Source organism: Eucyclogobius newberryi, unplaced genomic scaffold (assembly GCF_026437365.1).
Source record: "Eucyclogobius newberryi isolate DKJ021-1_F unplaced genomic scaffold, fEucNew1.0.hap1 SCAF_16, whole genome shotgun sequence".
Lineage (NCBI taxonomy): Eukaryota > Metazoa > Chordata > Actinopteri > Gobiiformes > Gobiidae > Eucyclogobius > Eucyclogobius newberryi.
This window is the reverse complement of record NW_027315790.1, coordinates 25531621-25553929: the sequence shown is the minus strand read 5'-3', so window position 1 is coordinate 25553929 and position 22309 is coordinate 25531621. Positions and strand designations below refer to the sequence as shown.

General features: G+C 38.9%; 1 protein-coding gene across 1 annotated transcript in view; it reads right to left on the bottom strand.

Moving 5' to 3' along the window:
- The window catches only part of LOC140362075 (fibrocystin-L-like), a 67193-nt gene that overhangs the window by 24152 nt on the left and 20732 nt on the right, over nt 1–22309 (bottom strand). Inside the window, exons 11-42 of the mRNA XM_072448104.1 lie at nt 22156–22269; nt 20639–20731; nt 19096–19361; nt 18369–18457; nt 18144–18303; nt 16728–16842; nt 16507–16650; nt 16262–16416; nt 15796–15909; nt 15596–15733; nt 15388–15512; nt 15154–15308; nt 14928–15088; nt 14496–14628; nt 13997–14151; nt 13770–13892; nt 13381–13486; nt 12402–12509; nt 12161–12325; nt 11748–11869; nt 11524–11656; nt 10281–10473; nt 9900–10042; nt 9529–9630; nt 7127–7309; nt 5803–5976; nt 5110–5327; nt 3340–4312; nt 2235–2483; nt 1832–1981; nt 895–1069; nt 141–297 (exon numbers count right to left, since the gene is read on the bottom strand). Coding sequence (XP_072304205.1) covers nt 141–297; nt 895–1069; nt 1832–1981; nt 2235–2483; nt 3340–4312; nt 5110–5327; nt 5803–5976; nt 7127–7309; nt 9529–9630; nt 9900–10042; nt 10281–10473; nt 11524–11656; nt 11748–11869; nt 12161–12325; nt 12402–12509; nt 13381–13486; nt 13770–13892; nt 13997–14151; nt 14496–14628; nt 14928–15088; nt 15154–15308; nt 15388–15512; nt 15596–15733; nt 15796–15909; nt 16262–16416; nt 16507–16650; nt 16728–16842; nt 18144–18303; nt 18369–18457; nt 19096–19361; nt 20639–20731; nt 22156–22269 — 5591 coding nt within the window. The remainder of the gene's footprint in view (nt 1–140; nt 298–894; nt 1070–1831; nt 1982–2234; nt 2484–3339; nt 4313–5109; nt 5328–5802; nt 5977–7126; nt 7310–9528; nt 9631–9899; nt 10043–10280; nt 10474–11523; nt 11657–11747; nt 11870–12160; nt 12326–12401; nt 12510–13380; nt 13487–13769; nt 13893–13996; nt 14152–14495; nt 14629–14927; nt 15089–15153; nt 15309–15387; nt 15513–15595; nt 15734–15795; nt 15910–16261; nt 16417–16506; nt 16651–16727; nt 16843–18143; nt 18304–18368; nt 18458–19095; nt 19362–20638; nt 20732–22155; nt 22270–22309) is intronic.

The following is a 22309-nucleotide window of genomic DNA, read 5'->3' as shown; positions in this document are numbered from 1 at the left end:
AGAAAATAATCAAAGACTATAAAGTTTTATGCTTTTTGCTAGAAAACTATCTGCTCTAGATTATGTGATAACTTATGATATTGTGCAATTTCTCAGGAATATTGTGAGATTAACAGAATAATAAGTTTTGCAGATCTTACCAATGGGGCCATTCCCTGGTCTTTGACGTTGACGTGGACCTTGGTTTTCTGGGACTGTGGCTGTGCGTTGGTGACACAGAGAATGTGTGTGGTGTTTGTGGACTGGACGTTACACACAACTCTGGCGATGGTCACATTGACTTCATTCATATTTGTACTGTACAGAAAATACAGGAGAAAAAGTTGTTTGAATAGACAGAGGAAAAGCAACAGTCTGAGCTCAAACACCCTCATGTAAAGCCATTTTGTACCGATTGTATTTGTATTAGAAAAAACTTTCAGTCTTAAATGTATTAACATAAAGTGCAACATTGCTTGTATTTCACACTTTTTTTTAAATATAAATTTGTATTATACTTTTAATCATTCTGTGTGGATGGAAATTTATTATGGTAAATTAATTTACAATAATGATAAAAATAATCTTGGTATATTGGTAAATGTCTATTCAATTAAAACAGACAATAACTGACATGACTTATTCAGACAAAAAGCAACATATATATATTTTTATACGTAATTGTATAGTTAGCCATTTGAATCTAATCTAATCTAATCTTGATGTATAATAAAGTACACTTCCATCCACACAATAAGAATGAAATGCCATACATTTTATCAACACAGATCAAAGTGTGTCTGAGGTCATAAATCGCTGTTGACAAAAGGGATTGTGTCTTGGAAACCGAGCGCTTAATTCACGTCCAGTGTCCCATAAACAGGGCGTGGTTGTCTCATTGTGTCTTCACTGCACCTGAAACCGGAGCCAATGATGGTGAGCAGGACGCCCCCGGCCGTCCCCCCGCGTCGGGGCGAGACATCGGCGATCGCAGGGGTCAGCGCGGACTTGTACGTGTAACCGTCGGCGAGGGTGAGGGTTTTAGTTGGGTTTGAGACGGACACCACGCAGCGGATCTCGGACCCAGTGGCTACGAGACATAGTAACACGCCATAAATGTCAAGATACTGTTTCGACACACATTCCGGTCAATTGAGCTAACGGCAAAACAGCATTCCTCAAATACAGACTTTTCCATCCTGATGTGCAGATTAAAGGCTATTCTTAACTGTCGGTGTAATCCCTCATTCGTCCAGGCGTGTTCCATGGTAGAAAAAGCTTCAGTTGTAGTCATCTGGACTCAGTTTGAGTCCAGATGACTACAACTGAAGCTGTTCTTAACTGTCGCAAACCTGTAAATGTCATCTCTCAAACAAACAGAAGACGTTTCAATTTACAGCCGTTTTGATTTCGAAAACAGTGTCCAGAAAACTACCTTTAAACATGTTCTACCATATTTGACTTATACGTTATTAATTAATTCCAAAATGTTAAATAAGTTATTTCCAGCTCTAAACTCACCTATTTTGAAAAACATATGCCACGCCGTCATATTGACCAGACACACGTTTAAAAGGTTTGACTGGATCTCTATTTCTGCACATTTTCAAATAGTATTCTTTTGCTACATTGGATTGTAATTGATATTGCCCTATGCTGACCTTGGGCATCTTGAGTAGCACCTTAGACTTAAATGTACTATTACTGTAAAAGTTTATCCCAGTAACAAACAATCATTCAATGAAACATTTAGAATCCCTTATCACTTAGCAACATTGAGTTTCACGTTTAAAAGTATAACCATTACATACATAGCATAATTATCCAAATCTAAAAGAGTAAGTTTGTTCACCATTATTGTGCGGAGAGTAACAGGACAGTTTGGAGGAAGTTGAAGATTCTCTGTCCACTTTACAGTCGTGGCCACAGATCTGGACCTCAGCGCTTTCTGGGTCAAATCCTGAACCCTGAATGGAGAGCAGGGCACCACCACCAAAACTACCTGAAAACAACATTTAAAATGTTTAAATGACCACTGAAAAGCTTGACTACAAAATTCTGAGAGCCATTTTGATAGAAATTAGTAAAAAGGTGTAGAAACGAAACGTTTTTACTTTGTCGTCTTTTATGTATTTTACTTGTATTTTACTTTCTAATTGAATCTAGAAAAAACATTAGTAAAAATAATTTGCCTTTAGCGTACATGTTATTAAAAGTTTAATTCTACTTAGGAGGAAATGAGCTTCTTTACTTACCTTCGCTGGGCTGGACACTACTCAGAGTCAGTTCGTAGTTGAAGGTGACGGCGGATCGGGCGTGACCTTTGCCCTGGTGCTGAAGCATGATGGGATGCGGCCCTCCGGGGTTGTTCCCGACAGTGCACTGGACCTGAGTCTCGGTGACAGAGGAGACGGAGCAGGGAACGTGGTTTAGACTGACGGACACGAGCTGCTGGTCTGAGCCAAAGCCTGAACCAGTCAACGTGATGAGAGTGCCACTCGGGCCTGAGGAACAAACAGGAACCAAACACATGAGAATCACACATTGTACATTGTATTTGAATGACAATAAGACTGTACAAAAAAGCCTCTCATTTTAATAAGTTTGGGTTGAATATGAAGAAACCAGTAGCAACAAATTCTACCCTTAATTGTCATGATTTGATAACAACTATTCACATTGGCATATTTAAGAAGAGTAATTTTAGTTTTTTTCCACACTCATGAAATTATTACACATTTTGAATGGATTTCTTGTTCATCACATTAAATTGTTCAAAATCATTTCAAAACACCCAGCCAACCTTTAAGTACTTTCACTGCATAATTGAATTTAATTTATTTTTACTAGCTGTTGGTGTGTTTTGTTTTAAGATATATATAAACTATTTATATGCTTCACTTAGAGCCAGGGTCTCACAAAGACAAAGAGGATTCTAATAGCCCATTAAAATTCTGAATAGGCTAGCTCGGTAGATACAAGGGGGGAGTTTCTGTTGAAATAAACAACTCTTTCTACTTCAGGAAGGCTCCGCCCAATGGGCTGGACTTACCACAGAAGAGTATAAATATCGGAGTTCCCGACCTAAATTCTGTTATTGACAATGACTCTTGGATGAGAGTCGAAACGTCTATTTTTTTCTAACTGAGTCCAGATGACTACAACTGAAGCTTTTTCTACTATTCACTTAAATTTACTATTTGTTTTTCCAATTTTAAAAGGACAATTCTCTGCCAATTTGTACTTTAATTTGATTCTAGAGATATGCATTAAATAATGAACCATTAATTTAATGACATGAATACTCTCTTTTTTGACAGTGGGTGTAGCTGTATATTCAAAACAATCATGTTCATTTACCGGTGTCGGGGCTGACAGAGCTGACGACTGGAGTGTAGGTTGAAGAATAGTTGAACGTCAGCACTGGATACGTCATAGAAAACACCAAGATCTCGACCTGCGCGGCGCTCTCGTCGTTCGGGGGCGACAGACAGCGCACTTCACTCGGTATCGTGCTTTGAATGACGCACGGTTTACTGCCGATAGTCACGTTGGTATTGCCCGCCGCAAAACCATTTCCCGTGAAGACCAGCGGGGTTCCTCCTTCTAAACTGCCCACCTCTGGAGACAGGGACGCCTTCGCTTCACTCGTCAATGAGAACTGGCGATGTGCGAGACCTTTGCTTCTTATGATCACTTTTACTCTATGTGCTGCAGCCGGCAATGCGCCCACTGCTATTGTGATGTTGTCATCCTCCACAGCAAGGACTTTTGCCTCCTCAGCACCAACGGTAACATAGACGTCTTCAGTTTTGTCACCAAATCCAACGCCTAAAATCTCAACATTGCTCGGTCCGCTTACGGTGTAAGTCGAAAGCTTACTGACAGAAGGAGTGATGGCAGTGGAATATTCAAAAGAGCAATTTGAAGTACAAGTACTGCGAATTTGTCCGTCTTGGTAAACGACTTCCCCAGAGTTGACCTGTGATTCTGAAGTATCGCAGGTGATGTGGGTGTAATTCACAGACACGACATTACAGCTTCTACCGGCTGCGGTAACGGCCCCGTCTGAGAAGCCCGAACCGTGAAGCGCGAGGCGAGTGAAGCCGTTGGTGCTGCCGACGTGAGGCCAGACCTTGTCGACGACGGGGAGGAGGACAAAGCGGCGCTGCATCTCCTCCTTCACCGTGACGATGGCGCTGCCCAGGTTGTCGACCCGCAGGGCGAGCGGATGGGCGATGCCGATGGGGAGTTCACTGTCTGCTCCGAGCCGGCAGAAGAGGTCTGTGTTTGAGCTGTTGATCACATGACAAGGCTCGTCTCCCACGGTCACCTAAAACACACACATTATTTTTATTTTAAGTAATAGATTTGTTTTTATGTCAAACTGTTTTAGTCTATGGGCTAACATACTGTATAGCATGGTTTTGCATATAGGTGATATCTGGAGGACTTTTGCCCATTTAAAAGATATAATAGTTTGTCTTAATTGCTATGGCAACGGTAGATGCTATTTGGAGGACATTTCACCATTCAAAAGATGTATTTGTGAATGAAATTGGCAATTGCATTGAAAAAGCAGCAAATTTTTTACTATTTTAAAGAATTGAAGGACTTGAGTACATAATATTTGTCTTGTGTGGAGTACATATCAATTATGCCAAAGAAGATATAATAGTTCTATTTCAAGCTAAATTATTTGGAAAACAATAATATTGTCATATATGCTGTTTTTTGGACACATATCGGTTTATCTACAAAAATACAAAAAAAGAGAAAAAACTCGATATTGGCAAACATTGGCAATAGATTGTATATTGAAACGTATCTGTCGACATACTTAGTAGACACTCACTAAAGTTATTGTCACTAGAGTTCTAGGTCCAAGTAAGTTGAAACCAAGTATATTTTGTAAATATAATGGTGTAATTTTGCACAAATTTACCCAAAGAGCCAATTGCAATAATACATTTCTCCAACTATGTCAACAAAGTGTAAAGATTTCAACTAATTGATTAAATAGGACACGGGGACTTCCCATCGTATCGCTCGCATTCCCATAGCGATAACACTAGTTAAGGTGAGTGTTTGCTGTGGACCAGGGGCCTGTAGATATGGGTCATTCTTCACCTTGATGGCGCAGGAGACGTTGCCGGAGACGTTGCCGAAGCCGTTGCCCGTGACGTGGATGGCCTGGTGGTACGTGCCCTGGTTTGGGGAGATGGACTGCACTGTGGGCGTGGAGCAGGGCGCCGCTGTGAAGGAGACTCCGGAGGACGACTGGTTAGTCTCAGGGCACAGAGGGGAGGCCACACAGTCCTGGGACGACCTGCGATCGCGAGAGGAACCTAGAAGAGCGGAGAGTGAAAACAAATGTCTTTATACAAATTTGTTTAGTTTTTACTTTGGCCTAATCTAGATGAAACCTAAACGTCTGTTTATTATTGATTAAAAAAAAATATATATATGTATCTGTAATGTATCCTGTTACGCTAACTTTGACTAAAATCTAATACTATAGACTTGAAGTACGACCATAAGTGTTCATATACTTATGCAGACTTCTTTTTGGTCATGTTCTAGTCCTGGTTAAGCCCTGGTCTAGTCTTGATTTAGTTCCAGGTTTAGTCCCTCTCTTACTCTTAATTTTTTAAGTTTTTTTTTTGTTTTTGAATAAAGAAAACAAAAGCACACTGATTCCCCCATTCATATTTTTATATCTGTGTGGACATAGTTTGTCTGAGTTAAACTATATATAAAGACAACAAGACATCATAAAGCATGTTGATAATTACACTATCTGACAATATGAAGATAAATTACCAGCTGGCACATGTTTAGCTTCAATTCCTGCCATTTTAAGGACCAGTCTGCTGTTCTTCTGAGGACGAGGAAGGACTTTCACTGTTCCCTGCAGAAACCTTGACTTCCCGGGGTCCACCAAACCACTACTGTAGTAATAGACACCGGGCACAGAGAAAACATAGGAGAAGTGGCCTGAGGAGGGAAGAGGAGACACAGAGAGACAATGAGTAAAAGATAACATGTGAGCCGTTTTTGGGCTGTCCATCATGTATGCAGAGAATAAGCGACAAAAAGACACTGACAAGGAAATCCCTGTCAGTATTTTGACCATTTTGTATCAGTGTCAAAAACAATACTATTTTCAAATTTTATTTTTTAATCAATGCAGTTTCAGGCAAGTTAACAAATCAACACGAGCTTTTGTTTATTTCACACCTTAACAGCTTGTCTTCATAGGATCTGGTACATTTTTGTTGAGAATGCATCTTCTTACCATTTGCAGAAAAAAACATTTGTTCAGTGGTCTCTAATGATATCAGATTGCATTCACAGATTGCATTTCATAGGGATGTATAATTACCATTGCTGCCATTGCAGTTAATTCAAACTAATAGATTATATTAATCATCCTAAAAATGTCACCTATATTCAGGAAGCTGGAACCCATGAAAATTGTAAAGTTGAAATGGAGGATATTTGAGGATTTAATTATGAATTAGCTTTAATATTGAAGATATTTAAACTTGATTGATGATTAATACCGCTGTAATAACTGGCTCAACAAACATAAAACAACGAAAAACTAGTGCTGAGAAATGTCTTCTTAGTCAACAAGACCTGTCTTTTCACGATAAGCAAAATATCAATCAATTGATATAAAACTATAAGCATGGAATCTTGTAATCTAAAAAACCTTGCCTTGGATCCAGAATATGATATTCTATACAGTCTAGTCACGCCCTTTGTCGCCGATCATTGGTCATCTATGATTTGGCATTTTATGCTTAGCTCATTGATTCTGCAGAAATAAGTCCCTGTGATATTTGGTTCCTTTCTTTTTTCCTTGTAACAAGCCATGTTTGTTTTGATAGAGCTAATCCACCCGCCAATCACACCCATCTGACCTGAGATAAATCTGTATAAAAATACAAATCATCATTCTGGATTTTCCAGGCAACTTCTTCCCTACCCGTGTGTCCTGAAGAGGACACTGCATCCATGTTACAATACTTGCCCTGGTTCTTGAAGAGCACCTGTCCACAATGTTTGACATACCTCTGATGTACTATGCCTTATGTATCATGGTGCTTGGTAAATACTCAATTCAAACTCCTCATTTTACCATTTGCAGTAGCTGCGCCGCTGTTGAATGGTCCTCCTTCGTATGCCTGACCGCTCGGTGTGGGGACACTAAAGACTCTGTACTTGACCCGGAGGAAAGTCGGAGTGGTCCAACGCCAAACAACTTTATCTCCCTCATGGATCGTCAGCGAGGCCGGTTTCCAAGCATAGCCCTCTCCAAACTCTGTTAAAGAACACACATTGTTTTTAAGATAAGATAAGATATTCCTTTATTGTCCCACATGGGGAAATTTCATTGGTGCAACGCAGGTAGATACAGAGGTAGATACAGAAGAAAAGAACAGATCACTTATAGGAAGTCTGAAAAACACTTTCAGTAGAAGATCTCCTATAAATAAATAAAAACTCCCATAGACAAATAAATAAATAAATAAATACCATTGCATGTGATCACGACAGTAATTGCACATGAATATGTGTCACGACAGCACATAGATTGCACATGAATTTCACAGTAATTGCACAGTAATTGCACATGAATTCCAACAGCAATTGCACATATGACAGAATTGCCCATCAGTATTAGGTTAGGTCAGTATTGCGAGTGTTCAGTACTAACAGTTTTTGTTATAAAGTCTGACAGCAGCAGGAAGGAAAGACCTACGGAACCTTTCCTTCACACAGCGAGGGTGGATCAGTCTCTCACTGAAGCTGCTCTCCAGAGCGGAGAGAGTGTCCTGCAGGGGGTGGCACTCATGGTCCAGCATAGATGTGAATCTAGCCAGGACCCTCCTGTCCCCCACCTCCTGCACCGAGTCCAGAGCACAGCCCAGGACGGAGCTGGACTTCTTGATGACTCTGTCCAGCCTCTTCCTCTCCCTCTCTGTGATGCTGCTGCTCCAGCAGGCCACACCATACAGGAGGGCTGATGCCACCACAGAGTCGTAGAAGGTCTTCAGGAGTGGCCCTGTCACTCCAAAAGACTTGAGTCTCCTCAGGAGGTAGAGCCGACTCTGGCTCTTCCTGTACAGTGCGTCTGTGTTATGAGTCCAGTCCAGTTGGTGGTTCAGATGAACACCCAGGTACTTGTATGAGTCCACTCTCTCAATGTCCCGTCCCTGGATGTTCACTGGCGAGGGGGCAGTGGGGTGGCGTCTGCGGAAATCCACCACCATCTCCTTGGTCTTCCCCGCGTTGATGAGGAGGTGGTTCCGCTGACACCAGTCCACAAAGTCCTGCGCCAGTCCTCTGTACTCCTCGTCATCGTCGTCCGTGATGAGTCCGATGATGGCAGAGTCGTCAGAGAACTTCTGCAGGACACAGCTGTCCGTGTCATGTCTGAAGTCTGCAGTGTAAAGGGTGAAGAGAAAGGGCGCGAGGACAGTGCCCTGGGGCGCCCCCACACTGCAGGTCCGAGTGTCAGACACACAGTTCCGGGCTCTCACAAACTGGGGTCGGTCTGTGAGGTAGTCCAGGATCCACTCTGCCAGGTCATACTCCACACCAGCCGTCTCCAGCTTGTCCCTCAGGAGCAGCGGCTGGATGGTGTTGAAGGCGCTGGAAAGATCGAAGAACAGAATCCTCACAGAGCTGCCAGGCTTTTCCAGGTGAGAGAGAGAGAGCGGTGCAGCAGGGAGATGACAGCGTCCTCCACTCCGATGCCAGACCGATATGCAAACTGCAGCGGGTCCATGGCTGAGCTCACGGTGGAGCGGAGGTGGTCCAGGACCAGCCGCTCCAGTGTCTTCATCAGGTGGGACGTGAGAGCCACTGGCCTGAAGCTGTTGAGGTCTTTGGGGCGCGGTGTCTTAGGCACAGGTACCAGACAGGAGGTCTTCCAGACCTGTGGTACCACCCTCAGCTTCAGGCTCATGTTGAAGACATGCTCCATAAACATTTTTGATAAACATTTTTCATAAACATCATGAAGACATGCTCCATAAACATGCTCCATTTTGCCAAGAAACATGCAGAATTGTGTACTGCTTGTAATATTATGGCATAGTTAATAAGATAAAAAAGCAAAAATAATAAAAGTATGTACATTTTAATGGAATTGTAAAATTGTGGATGATTCAAAAATCTCAGGAAGAGGTTTTGGCTCTGCTAGAATGATCTCTCTTTTGCCACAATAAACAAAAGAAGTCACATTTAGCCTGAAAAGAGGATTAACTAAACAATGTACATCTTGCATTACTTTTGCATAACTAGTCTTAACATGTCAACAAAAACCTGCTTGAAATACTGCTAATTTTAGAAAACCCAGACCTGAACCAGTTTCTTTGTGTCTGTTTTAGGTGGTGTCAGATTTGAGCTACAGGTGACAGCCACAATGCTCATAGTGGTTATCTGTAAGTTAATCCTTTTTCTCTTTTGTGTTCGATTTAACGTGAGGACATTCAATTTGACATTTGAACAAAAGGAGAGAAATGTAAAACGCACTCTGGTGGATCCCTTGGTTCGTCACCGTGGTGGTGTTTTGGCTCGATTGTAAAACACACTCCAGTTTGTCGTCGGCGATGGTCGTCACTTCACACTCGACTCCTGTCACAGAACACAGGGTGAAGTCATGCATGAAACAGAAGTTACATCACCACAGGGCGAGCACAGTATACAAAATATACATCTGAGAAGTGGGGAAATAGCATTGAGGCAAACATGGCGTCATTGAATCTTTACAGAACAAACACAGTTCATGCATCTAACTTTTCTTAAACAAATGTGTAGTAAAAGTAAATTTTTTATGGATATGTTTATCCATTCAGTTTATTTGCAATTTCTGATTTGATTCTTCAGACATGAAAACGACTTACCAATGGAAACTTCGATGTCGGAGGTGTTTTGGCCGAACCCAGCGCCCGTAACAGTGAGTTTAGTTCCTCCCATCAAAGAGCCGACCAGCGGGGAGACGCTATGGACCTCCAGGATGTATTCAATGCTGGCGTTCTCACCATTACTTTAAGAAAAAAAATTATGTATCTATAATCAATGCCAAACAAGCTTTATTTTATGATACGTTGATAAATAGGATGTTTAAATGCTTTCAAATACAAAACTAATATCCACTGGTATTCCAAGACATTGGTTGAGCCAAAATCCTGGTTGGGATGTAAATTCAAATTATTCATACTCATACTTTGTTTGCGTGAGACGTATTTGTGTATATGAAACAGTAGAAATGCCTTCAGCTGTACCTCATCCGTGCATTCCCGTTGTTCTGGACCTGAACGTTGATGTGGTGCAGGCGCGGGGGAAGCACAGGCAGGAGGCAGGTGATGTTCGTCTGCGTCCACGTCAGCACAACACAAGCCTCTCCACCGACCAACACCGCGCTGCCGTCGTCACGCGCTCCCAGGTTTGATCCTTCAATAGTGAGAACCCTGCGTCCTGTAGAAAAACAAAAACATGAATAAGACGTGTTCGGTTGAAGAATAATCTGTCAATCAAGTGTCAAAATAATTAACGCCTATGTCTAATCCTAGTTCAGTGAGCACCGTTCCGGTTTGGTTGTCTGACAGCTTTTCTATTGTTGGAAGCAAGTTAAAAGCCCATGTTTTCTCAGCAGAAAGGATTCCCACAGAAAACCAGCAGGTCAACAGGTTAAACAAAAGAATACACAGCTAATGAGGTATTTGGTAATGATCCTTGACACTCTTAATTATATAAATATGTCAGTGTCATGTCAAACAATGGCTAAAGGTGACAATGATAACTAAAAAAAACATAGTATTATATATAACAATAGCAAATGTGTCAAAATGCAGACAGGAAGAATTCTGACTAGTTATGTAGACTATTATCACAGTGGAATGGAAAATGTGAGCGTTACGTGAACAAAGACTGTAGGTCAGCTTTGAAATATTTAAGTGCAGAAAAACAACAAAATCTTGATACTTGCTGAGCCTAAATTTAGCTGTTCTCAGCCCCCAAATAATATTAATTATACTCGGTAGACAAACCTAGCTGGCAAAAAATACCCCAAAATACTATTAAATATATACGCACACATTTACATGGGATAGACAGGCATAAACATTTAGAATGATATTTATGATAATGCAATTGAGTTTAGTTTGGCTGCAACTAATGATTATTTCAGTAATTGTTGTCTTGTCAGCAATTATTTGTATTGTACATATGAGACTTTTAAATATATGATCGAACAAATAGTGACTCAAGGCTTCAGGATAAAGAATAAATCTGAAATAGTGACATAAAGTTAATTTTGCATGAGTATTGTGCAGTAACGATTATGATGATCAAATGGTTATGATTATTCTGGGCTCATAGTGTGTCTTAAGATATATAACAAAACTAATTTCAGTATTAAGACAGTTGAGCCCATCTTAATATGAAATGAAAACAACATGCTCTTGAAATCTGGTTTTAAAATGCTTAAAAATGTTTGAATAAAGAATATAAAGTGTCTCCACTCACCGCTGACAGAGGTGGTTTTGGGGCTGATGGATGAGATTTGTGCCGTCAGATTGTTATCGTACGAGAACGAGTCCGACGCGGTCTCAGAGATGTCTCCCACGCTCACGGACACGGCTGCGGATCCGGCGACTCCCTGCGACAACGCGTGAATAAATGAACAAATACTGCTGTGTTGTTGAAATTATGATACATTTTATAGATTATATAGAGTGATATTGACTTACTGGAGGCGTCTTGCATTTCAGTTCAGTTTCAGAGGCATCTACGACCACGCAAGGGTTGTTTCCGACGGTTACAGTGGCGTTCAAGCCGAATCCAAAGCCTTTGATCGTCAGCGGAGTTCCTCCTGGAAGAAAAATGGAGTAGGTTAAGAGCATTGCAGTTTAGTGAGAATGACGCTCTGTTAAAAGTAAGTGATTAATAAATGATTAACAATAATCCTGGACTGATACAGGTCTAAAGGATGATTTATAATTGTACCAGGACTAAACCACGTGGACTAAATCAACAAGGACGACCAGAGAACAGATTAAACCAGATCTTAACCGAAGCTGCTATCAATTTATATTAAATAAGTCTTAAAATGTTCGATAAATGGTTAAATCTTGAATTTTATGTTCTTTATGTGTAAATTTACCAGCCAAACTTCCAGACACTGGGGAGAAGGATGAGATGATGAGTTGATAGGTGAAGTAGAGAATGTTGTCTCCAGAGTGTTTTGCGTTTCCGAGCGAGGGGAAAGTCACCGTCACGGGGAAAGTACCAGCAACGGATCGGCTGAGACTGCAAACCTGACTGACAGCTGCGCAAACACATTACACATTCAGTTTACTTTTATTTCTATACATTTATGCAAAATAAAGTTGCTATTCACGTACATGTGGTCGTTGTAACGTTGCACTTTGCGTCCCCAACCGTGATTACAGCATTTTCATTTGCAAATCCAGTTCCAGTGACAGTCAAGAGAGTCCCAAGGCTGACGGATCCTGGAAAAGAGTTGTTTGTGAGACCATTAAATGACAACACAATTTGTACAAGTAAAAAAGAAGGACAACATACATACATACACACACACACACACACACACACACACACACACACACACACACACACATATATATACACATATACATATACATATATATATATATATATACGTATATGTATATATATATATATATATATACATATATATATGTATGTATATATATATATATATATACGTATATATATATATATATATATATATATATATATATATATATATATATCTATACATATATATATATATATATATATATATATATATATATATCTATACATATATATATATATATATATATATATATATATATATATATATATATATATATATATATATATATATATATATATATATATATATATATATATATATATATATATATATATATATATATATATATATATATATATATATATATATATATATATATATATATATATATATATATATATATATATATATACATACATACATACATACATACATACATACATATATATATATATATATATATATATATATATATATATATATATATACATACATATATATATGTATATATATATATATATATATACATATAACAAATAAGAAGGAAATAACATGGTTTATACGCACATGACAATTATTTTTGTAATGGAAGACTTCTTTCCCCCTTTTTTCCCCTCATTTGTGCATATTACAATTATATCATCAAACATCCCAGGTACATCTTGATTAGTAGGCGCAAATATATAAGCGTTATTAGATGGTTTTGCCATAAAACGTTGGCTCAAATGGCGCTATGGTTTCCGTGTTTACAGAAGGCAGACCTTGTGATGGGCTGATTCCGGTCAGGACGGGGGTCTTCTCCGGGGACCATTCGAAGCTGCAGTCTCCAGAGCACCAGGACGGGATGTTGTTGATGAAAACCTGGGCCTGGAAAAACCGAGCGTGAGAAAAAAATATTAAAACCGTCAAAATGCGGCTGATTGTTGGAGGACGGCAATTATCTCTTCAAGTTAATCCTGTCTCAGTAAACAAAATACCAGACGTCTATTTCTGTCTCGCCGCAAAATATCAAAAAGCAATTTAGCAACACGCAACATTTAAATCTGTACAAAAGCATAAGATAAAATCACATCAGATAAAGACGGGCTTTCATCATTGGAAAAGTAAACGCTTGTGATGAGTTCAAACTGGGCAGAGCAGGTGTTTCTACCTGTGGCTTGGCCTCCATCACACGGAAATGATCTCCCATTATTCTAGGATGCAACATTCCTCCCTCTTTGTTCTCCTGTGAGAAGAAATGGACGTTTGGGCCAACGATGTTCGAGCTGTCGATCTGCAAACAAAAATAAATGTAATTGAATAAAAAGGTTTATAATTGGCAATATATGAATTCACTGTAATCGCATTATGGGAGGCTAAACACAACATATAATTTACTTTTATTTCTGGCTGGTTTCCTGGTTTTGAGACCCACTCGACTCTCCATTTGGGCTTGCGACATGTTCCGACATATTCGACTTCCACTTCACCCATCTCCGAAATCCCCTCAAGAGCGTATTTCAAGTCCTCTTCGTTAATATCAATAGAGAGACCTAAAATGAAACCAATATCCTTGTTATTTAAGCTTGATATTAATTATAACATACACATATATTCATCGGTGTAAGTAACATATTGTACAGATATGGGTTATATATTAAGTTACATAAAAGAAAAACAAGAAATATTTCTTAAATCATCAATAATCAAGCAGATTACACTTTACTTTGCATGGTACTAGGATGAAGTAACTAAACGTCATTACAGCCGTTCTTCTAACCAAAAGAGCACAAACATGGTAAATGATCAGAAAATGTTTGCTGTATTCTTGGTAAAATGGAAACAAGGCTGCACATTTATTTATTGTTATTAAAATAACAAAAATCTCCATCTGTACCTTCGACGCGGTCCTCGTAAATCTCCACATCGAAGGTTCCGTTCAGGGGGGGCGTGGCTTTGTGCGTGCGGGTCACCGTGACGACGGCTGCTCCTTCTGTGAAATTGCCCATGTCCTCATCATCCTTCGACTTCTGTAAGAGCACAATGCAGACAAAATATATATATACATTTGAAAAAGCTTGACATTAATACCAATTTTTATTCCACAATGAAAAAAATAAAAACAATAACACCATTTTTACTTACCAAATATAGAGACAGAAGTCCAGGTTTTAGAGTTTAGGCAGCTAGTTTAAGATAAGGAATCCTACTATTTTGTATTCACACAAGAGGAACTTGACTCATTAATCACTTTTCCAACACCAAAGTGACTGAATTGAGCTGTCATTTATTATAAATACATTTAAAGCGATGCCAGAGTTTCCGTTACCTGCATAAATCCCACTTCGATCATGGGAAAGCCAAAAGCGCAGTCCATTGTCTTGGCGCTGATCTGGTACGACAAGGCGGAACCATCTTTGCTGACGGAGATCGACTCGAAGGCACGACCGGAGCTCTCGAAGGGCGGCGGCCTCCTCTTCATCGCAACGGCTGAATAAAAATAACTTTTAACATGTTTGCTCATTCGACGAGACAATGGCGCCATTGCGGTTTACCATTCTCGTCGTATGTGGTGGGCGACCTTCCAATGTGAACGGCATCGATATAAAAATCACCGTCCGAGCCCACACTCAGATGGGTCATTTGGTAGAGACTTCCGGCAAATTCTCCTTGCAAAGAGCTGAGCAGGTTGATGCATTTGTAGCACCAACTGCAAACGATGGACACAATATGACAATAAGAGACAATATGTGGCAAAATGTAATACGGTAATACAAAATGTCACAGACTTGGGGCCTTTGTGGAAAAGGACAGAGATGCTGGTCGTCCCTGAAACGGTTCGGCCCTCGGAGTTGCGGTAAGTGAACGACAGCGTGACCTTGTCGTTCAAATGCCCCTTGTAAGCGAAGCACAGCTGGGAATGAAGGTTACACACGATGAAATAAACTGTCCTTCGTAACAACCATGCCATCGAAATAAACTGTAGAAGTATTTTACCCAAGGAAATTTGTTGAGCAGTATTGGTCCATATTCTTTGCCTGACCCTTGGGGGTAAGTGTTTTTGAAAATGGTTTTGGAGTTCATCATTGACCATAAACCGCAGAAGGCCACATTTTTGACAGGTGTGCCATCAAACTAATGCAAAGAATAGTAATGCATTGTATAGATAGCGTGTGTTTGTTATATTTGGACTTTACCTTAGAGTTGTCATCGTCTTCAAACTCTTTAAAATATTTCACATCGGAGCCCTCAAAAGTCAAAATCTCTGCTGGGCATTTGGCCGTGAACAACTCCTCCAGAGCGGACTGCATCTGTAAATAATCAATGTGAGCGTTTAGCCTCGGAGTTGTGTCTCGCCAGATCGGTATTTGCAGACATTTGATAAAGGTGTGTTTCTCGTAAAGTCGTAATATTGTATAAAGCCTATACTGTCAAAATGCATGTTGTGTAGTTGTTTTATGGTTTATCTTGGTAATTATTGAGCCCACGTGACAAAAACTGGCACAAATTCTCTGTCAGCAACTACTAAAGAACTAACACAACTCAACTTTTGTATATTTTCCATTATATCCTTATATTCTTTCCAAATGTGTGAATTGCAAACAAAGAACTAAAGGCAGCAGCTCTCCTTCAGAAAATGTTAAAGTTTAGTTTGTTGCAGACCTCTTCCTCAGTTGCATTGTATGCGATGGGGCTGGTGGGTACATTCTCCCATGTGAGTGTAAACGTCTCCATGTTGCTTTGTCCTTTAGTGACCTCCACAACTGTGATATTGATGTCAGCGCCAAAGTTGTTGAAGGTCAGGGGAGCAAAATCACCTGGAAATAAAATAGATGCTGTGTAAGTTTGGTGAGACTAAAGTGGTCTGAATTTAAAAAATACATAAAAAAATAGGCTTCTTCTGTTACCTCTGTCTGAGTTGAACGTAATGGTAAAATGGGTGCTGCCACCGTCTTCCGCTTTAGACACTTTCACTGTATCAGGTTTGATTGACCAAAGATCATTCAGAGCGGCCTCCACCACAGACGCAGAAGCGCTGACAGCCAAAGGAGCTGAAGATCGGGTGGAAACAATGCATAAAAAAGATAAATAATATGCTTTTATTTGACAGATATTGCAGTGTTTATACCAGTCAGCGCAGGCCCGTATCCCAGGCTGAAGAGGTCATTCCCACCGCTGACAATAGTAACCTTCTGGACCTCTTTAACGGCAACCTTACTGGTCCACGCCTCAAACGCCACCACCTACACGTAACAAAACAGAGGTTAAACTGTGCTTTTCCAATTAAATATCTCTCTAAGTGAATGTAATCTACTCTGAAGTGGTAAAGATGCCTTTTTACAGAAGATTTCATCCAGTCAGGAAGCAAATTAGCTCAACAACTATTAAACCCTAAAGATCTCTCTATGATTTGGTGTGTTTTCACCAAAGTCAGATAATGCCCTTGGTTCAGTCGTATTTTGCATTGCATTTTACAGCTGCAACATTTAAAGTGCGCATGATTACTTAGTGAGATAATACCCTAAATCATAAATATACAGGGGTCTCGCTACGTACATTTTTCTAACATGATAAATCAAAATGCAAAATGGCACGCCATCCGTTTTGACAAGGGGGAAAATAAACCGGCCCTAAAACCCGACGCGAGCCAGCGCAGAAAAAATAAGGGAAAAACTTGCGGCTAAGCACTACTCGGAAAAAGGCTCAAAACAAACCACCGCAACAATGAAAAATAAAAATAAAAAAAATCCTAAAGACTGGATCAAATAAAGATATTCACTAAACTCTGCTCACCTTTGAAGTATCTGACTATGATCTTCTATGATCCTGACTATGATGCTGCCTGTGTCCAATGGATGAAAAGGCCAAGAAGAGTTGATGTGACTAAATTATTATATTACTGCCTTCATCCAGTAGCTAAAACTGTACCAATGTACATTACATACCGAAATTGTGAATACAATTGTGTATTATGATGGAGAGCTCACTGGTAAAACATTTAAATGACTATGTCGTTATGTTTATTTATCATTTCCATGATTCCATTAAGTTTTGGGAAGCCAATATTCAAATTTCTTGATGTTGAATAGGCCTATACACCATGTAATAGTATGTTTAGGGTGCATGTACCTTTGGAAATAATGAAAGTACATTAAAACATCCATGGAGAAAAATGCGACCCCATATGAGGAATATTTACCATCCCTTAAAAAAATTCTGGGGAGAGCACTGATATAAATGATCGAAATTTATTTAAGCCGCTTGTGAAGACATTTAGAAAAATATGTTGTTGGAAGTAGAGCTAGCTAAAACATAGTGAGGAAGACTCAGAAATGAATTTATACATTTCCCCAACTTTTTAAACATTAATTCAAAACATTGTTCTCATATATTTTTATTTGTCAAATCATAATTTTAGTTTGTGTTGTTTACAACATGATTGCTAGGTAATGGATACAATTTGTAATATTTTTTGCAATCTTAAATATTCATCTTAACTGCGTTTTAGTAAAATGACTTAATGATGCAATCTGAAGTGACTGACCTGAGTCTCATCATGAACATCGTACTCTGCAATAAGTATCTGGACTTCGTTTTGAGCGTTGGACGTCTGTTTTTCTGTGTACGAGCTCTTCTCTGAGAACATGGCCAGCGTGACAGAAGCTTTGCCCCAGAATTCTTGCTGAATAATTTCAATGTAGTACCTGAGAAATGTAACATTGTATGAATAATATTTGTTATAATGTATATATGGGGTTTTTGAACTAACGGTTTTCCTTCCTCCAGAAATAGATCTTTGGATTGCTGTGAAGTCCTTGAAAAAGCCTTTGTATAACTTGTCTGGAAAGCAAGTTTCTCCTGCAAATAAAAGACAGATTTTAATAGATTTAGAGATCAAATATAAACTCACTTTAATCAGGAGATCACTACAAAAAGGAGTGGAATATAGTTTATACTTTGTAATAAAATAAATGATTTAACAGTTTTTCTAGACTGGCAGTTATTCAGTCACAGAAATGTGTTAAAACAGGTTTTTAAATGTAAACGTTGAGGTTTAATTATCAGACAGATGTAATATGCCAGAAAAAAAAAAAAACACAAAATACCACCTTTTGCCCTTATTTCAATGTTTACAAAATAACCTTTCAACTTTTTAATTTTAATCAGAATTTTGCAGCATTTTTCACTCTAAACTATAAACTTGATATTATTATGATTCATATATGATTATTGTGATTTGATACGATTCATTTTGCAAATCTTCAAAATAACATTCATGATATTACCTAAATTCCGATAACTCCGATGGTAGTAAATTATGAGTGATGTAAAAAAAAATAATGATTTAGATTAGAAGTCATTTTAACTAATCACAAATCCCAATTTTGCATTATTGTCTTAATATTTAATTTCCTGGTCAGCTGGCGGTGAGTAAATAGTCAAATGAGAGAAAGTATTCGAGTCCTTCTCTTGAGTCTTTATTGTCTTGGTTGTACCTTGTGCTCTGGTCGGCTGGAGTTGCTCATGTACAGCTCACAGCGGTCGTCACACTGCAGGTGCAGGATGAACTTCCCTGTGGATGGAGGAACTAGGAACCCCCTGGTCCTGGTTGTGAAGTAATCGTGTTCATCTGCGAACAGATGAGGTGTGGAGTCTATCCACTGAGTCCAGTATCCTTTGGCGTTCTCGTTGTATGTCCAGATCTCTTCAAGGGTTCCTGGTCTGGTATCGTTCCAAATCTCCATCTTCAGACCTCTGCCGCCTGAGTGTGATGATCATTTAAACAAGAAATTAGTTTGCCTATAATTTAAAAATGTCAAAACACTTTTGTCAAGGTTTCTCAGGCTTTTCACAACACATCCAATTGAGAAAATATTTGAGACCCAAATAACAATCGGAAAAGAGCATTAAACTTCTAGATTAAACATGGGCTAAATTTGAATGATCAAGTTCTAAACCCGGATCAAACCAACTTTGACCAAAAACAGAACAAAATCAGGACTTATGAGTTTATTTGTAGAGCACATTTCATACACAAGGCAATTCAAAGCGCTTCACACAGCAGGAAAAAAAGCATTCAAATAACAAAGAAATGACAGAAACAGAAATACAATAAAAGTAACTTATCAAAAAATAAAAATAAAAAACACCTAGCCAAATCCAAATTTATCTGACCACATTGGCAGGCATTCCAGACACTCCTTCCCATATTTATTTGACATTGCAGCATGACAGGTGTCTCCGGGATGGACACATCACTTTTAGATTGATTTATTCCCATATCTGCGCGCTTTCTGCAAACTGCACACGTTTGAATAGAAGTTGTCTGGATATAAAATTTTAGAGGCTATAATGTTGATTTTTTAAAAAAAATTACAGTTAAAAAAAAATTCCAGTTTTGTGACCTGCTATATATTTTTTTCTCAGTATCAATACTTACTATACTTTTAATTCTACCTTTAGTATAGATTAATACTATAATACTATAATACTTGACTCAGGGGAAGTACCTGCATTCATTTTCAGAACTGCTGGTCTTGCCTGTGACTTCAATTAGTGTGATCTTCTATTCAACACCAAAGCGTAAATAGTGATTACACCAGATTCTTTTGATGCTTTGACGTGCTTCCTGTCTAACCTTTTGTACACGGATTAAACTCTGGACGACATGCCGTGTTACAGAGTCGAGACTATTATCTTGTCACAACGTGAAATCCATCAAAGCAATGGTTCTTTACGCTCTGTGACAAGGTGATCTACTGCTTTGTTGTACAAAGTTCAAAGATGTGATGTGTGCTAAGATAAACGCAGCGCAGATGTATTTATTTTTCAGCGTGACGATTTACTGGGAGTTTTCTTACTTTGACCACAGTGTTAAAATGTGCCACCAACTATGAGACGGAGACAGGACACGTATTATTATCACACTGATTGATAAGTCTAGATCATCTTAATAACATTTTCCCAACACAAACTATTTCAGGTCAAGTTTTGTTCTCATTTTGAGCTAAACAATTAAAGAAAATGTGTTTTTCTCACCAACTCCGAACTCTGCAAATTCATTTGGTTTCCACTCGGATGTTTTGCACAATATTTTGTCATCTGCAACATCCAGGACTTCACAAGGCAGACCTGTGCAAACAAACAGACTAAATAAGCATAATAAATAAAATAAACACTTAATGATTAACTAAACATTTGTACACATGTTATTTTAGTATTGAATACTATCACAAAGAGACAAATCATTGCCTAACACAAGTAATAACAGGCAATTATTTTTCATTTAAAAATGATTGCACTCGATTCCACGCTGTAAAAACAAGTAAGCAAACAAGAAAAACCTTGCAGCAGTTATCAGTAAAAGTACTAATCTGTTTTAAAGGTGGACTGTGTAACTTTTCTAGTGGGGGTCTCCCACCGTCTTGTCTCCATGGAAATGTAGTTTTGCTGGTAATGTTCTACAATATGGCATTAAACCTTTTTATCTTGCATTTATTCAATTGCAGCTCAAAAAATAAAACACTAAACAATTACATATCCATAGAGACAAGCAGGTGGCAGAGCATCATCAGAAAAAGTTACATAGTGCACCTTTAACTTTAAAAAAGGCCTTTCTATTGCATTCATTCACACCATAACAAACAAACAAACATTGCTTTAACTTGAAACACTCATGATCTGATTCCACCTTATCTGTTCTTAGAAATGTATTGCACCAGTTCAACAATGTGATTATGTCAATGTCATTGTTTACGCTCTGTCACTATTAAGACATTTTTTTGTGCGAGGTAAAACAACACGAGAGGATGTTCTTTTGTTTAAACGTGCTAAGTACAAAATGTCCTGACAGAGATAATGTTGCGTGACTTTCGACAGCCGAACAATCCACTGTGGACAATGATGCACCAGTCTGTGAGAGGTTGCTATGTTACAAAGTGTTGGTACAAATGGACAAAAACATATCAAAAAATGAATAACACAAAAACGACATGCCGAAGGCCTTTACTATTGACATTATATAGCTCGAAATCACTGTTCTAGGATGTGACTAATTATTTGAAAGTGGACAATGAGGAAAATGTAACAATGTAATAATGAAGTATTTAAAAGCCCACCTAACTATAATTTAAGTCTAGTCACATGTTTAAGGTAAATGTACACCAAACAACAGGTTTAGTGAGTTCAAGACCCTTAATAACAGTAACTGTGATGACAGATGTAGATTAGATGATGAGTAATTAAACTATTTTGATGTATTAAGTTAAACTGCAGCTCTGGCCAATTAGACCTGGCAAAGCAGTTTCATGAAGTGTTTTTGCAGGTTTAGAGAGGAGCAGATGCAGCCGTGAAACAACCGTGTCCTGGGACAATTAAAACTTTACTCATTAACTCCAAGAATTTAAAACATCACATGGCTAGAATTATTCTCAGTTACTTTCCACCCCTGAGTGCATGACCCACGCCAACTCCAACTGTAAAGCAAATCTGTCAACAGGGAGATACAGCTCCCTCAACCTGACAAACAAAGAATACGGAATTTAACAATTCCTCACCTCCAACGACAACCCGAGCAGGATAGTCGGTCTGGTCACCCAAGTGTCGCCCGTGGATGGTCAGTGTGGTGCCTCCTTTGATGCTGCCCTGGGATGGGGAGACTCCTGTCACCTCTGAATGATACAACAAATAATGATAATCTCATACTTCATG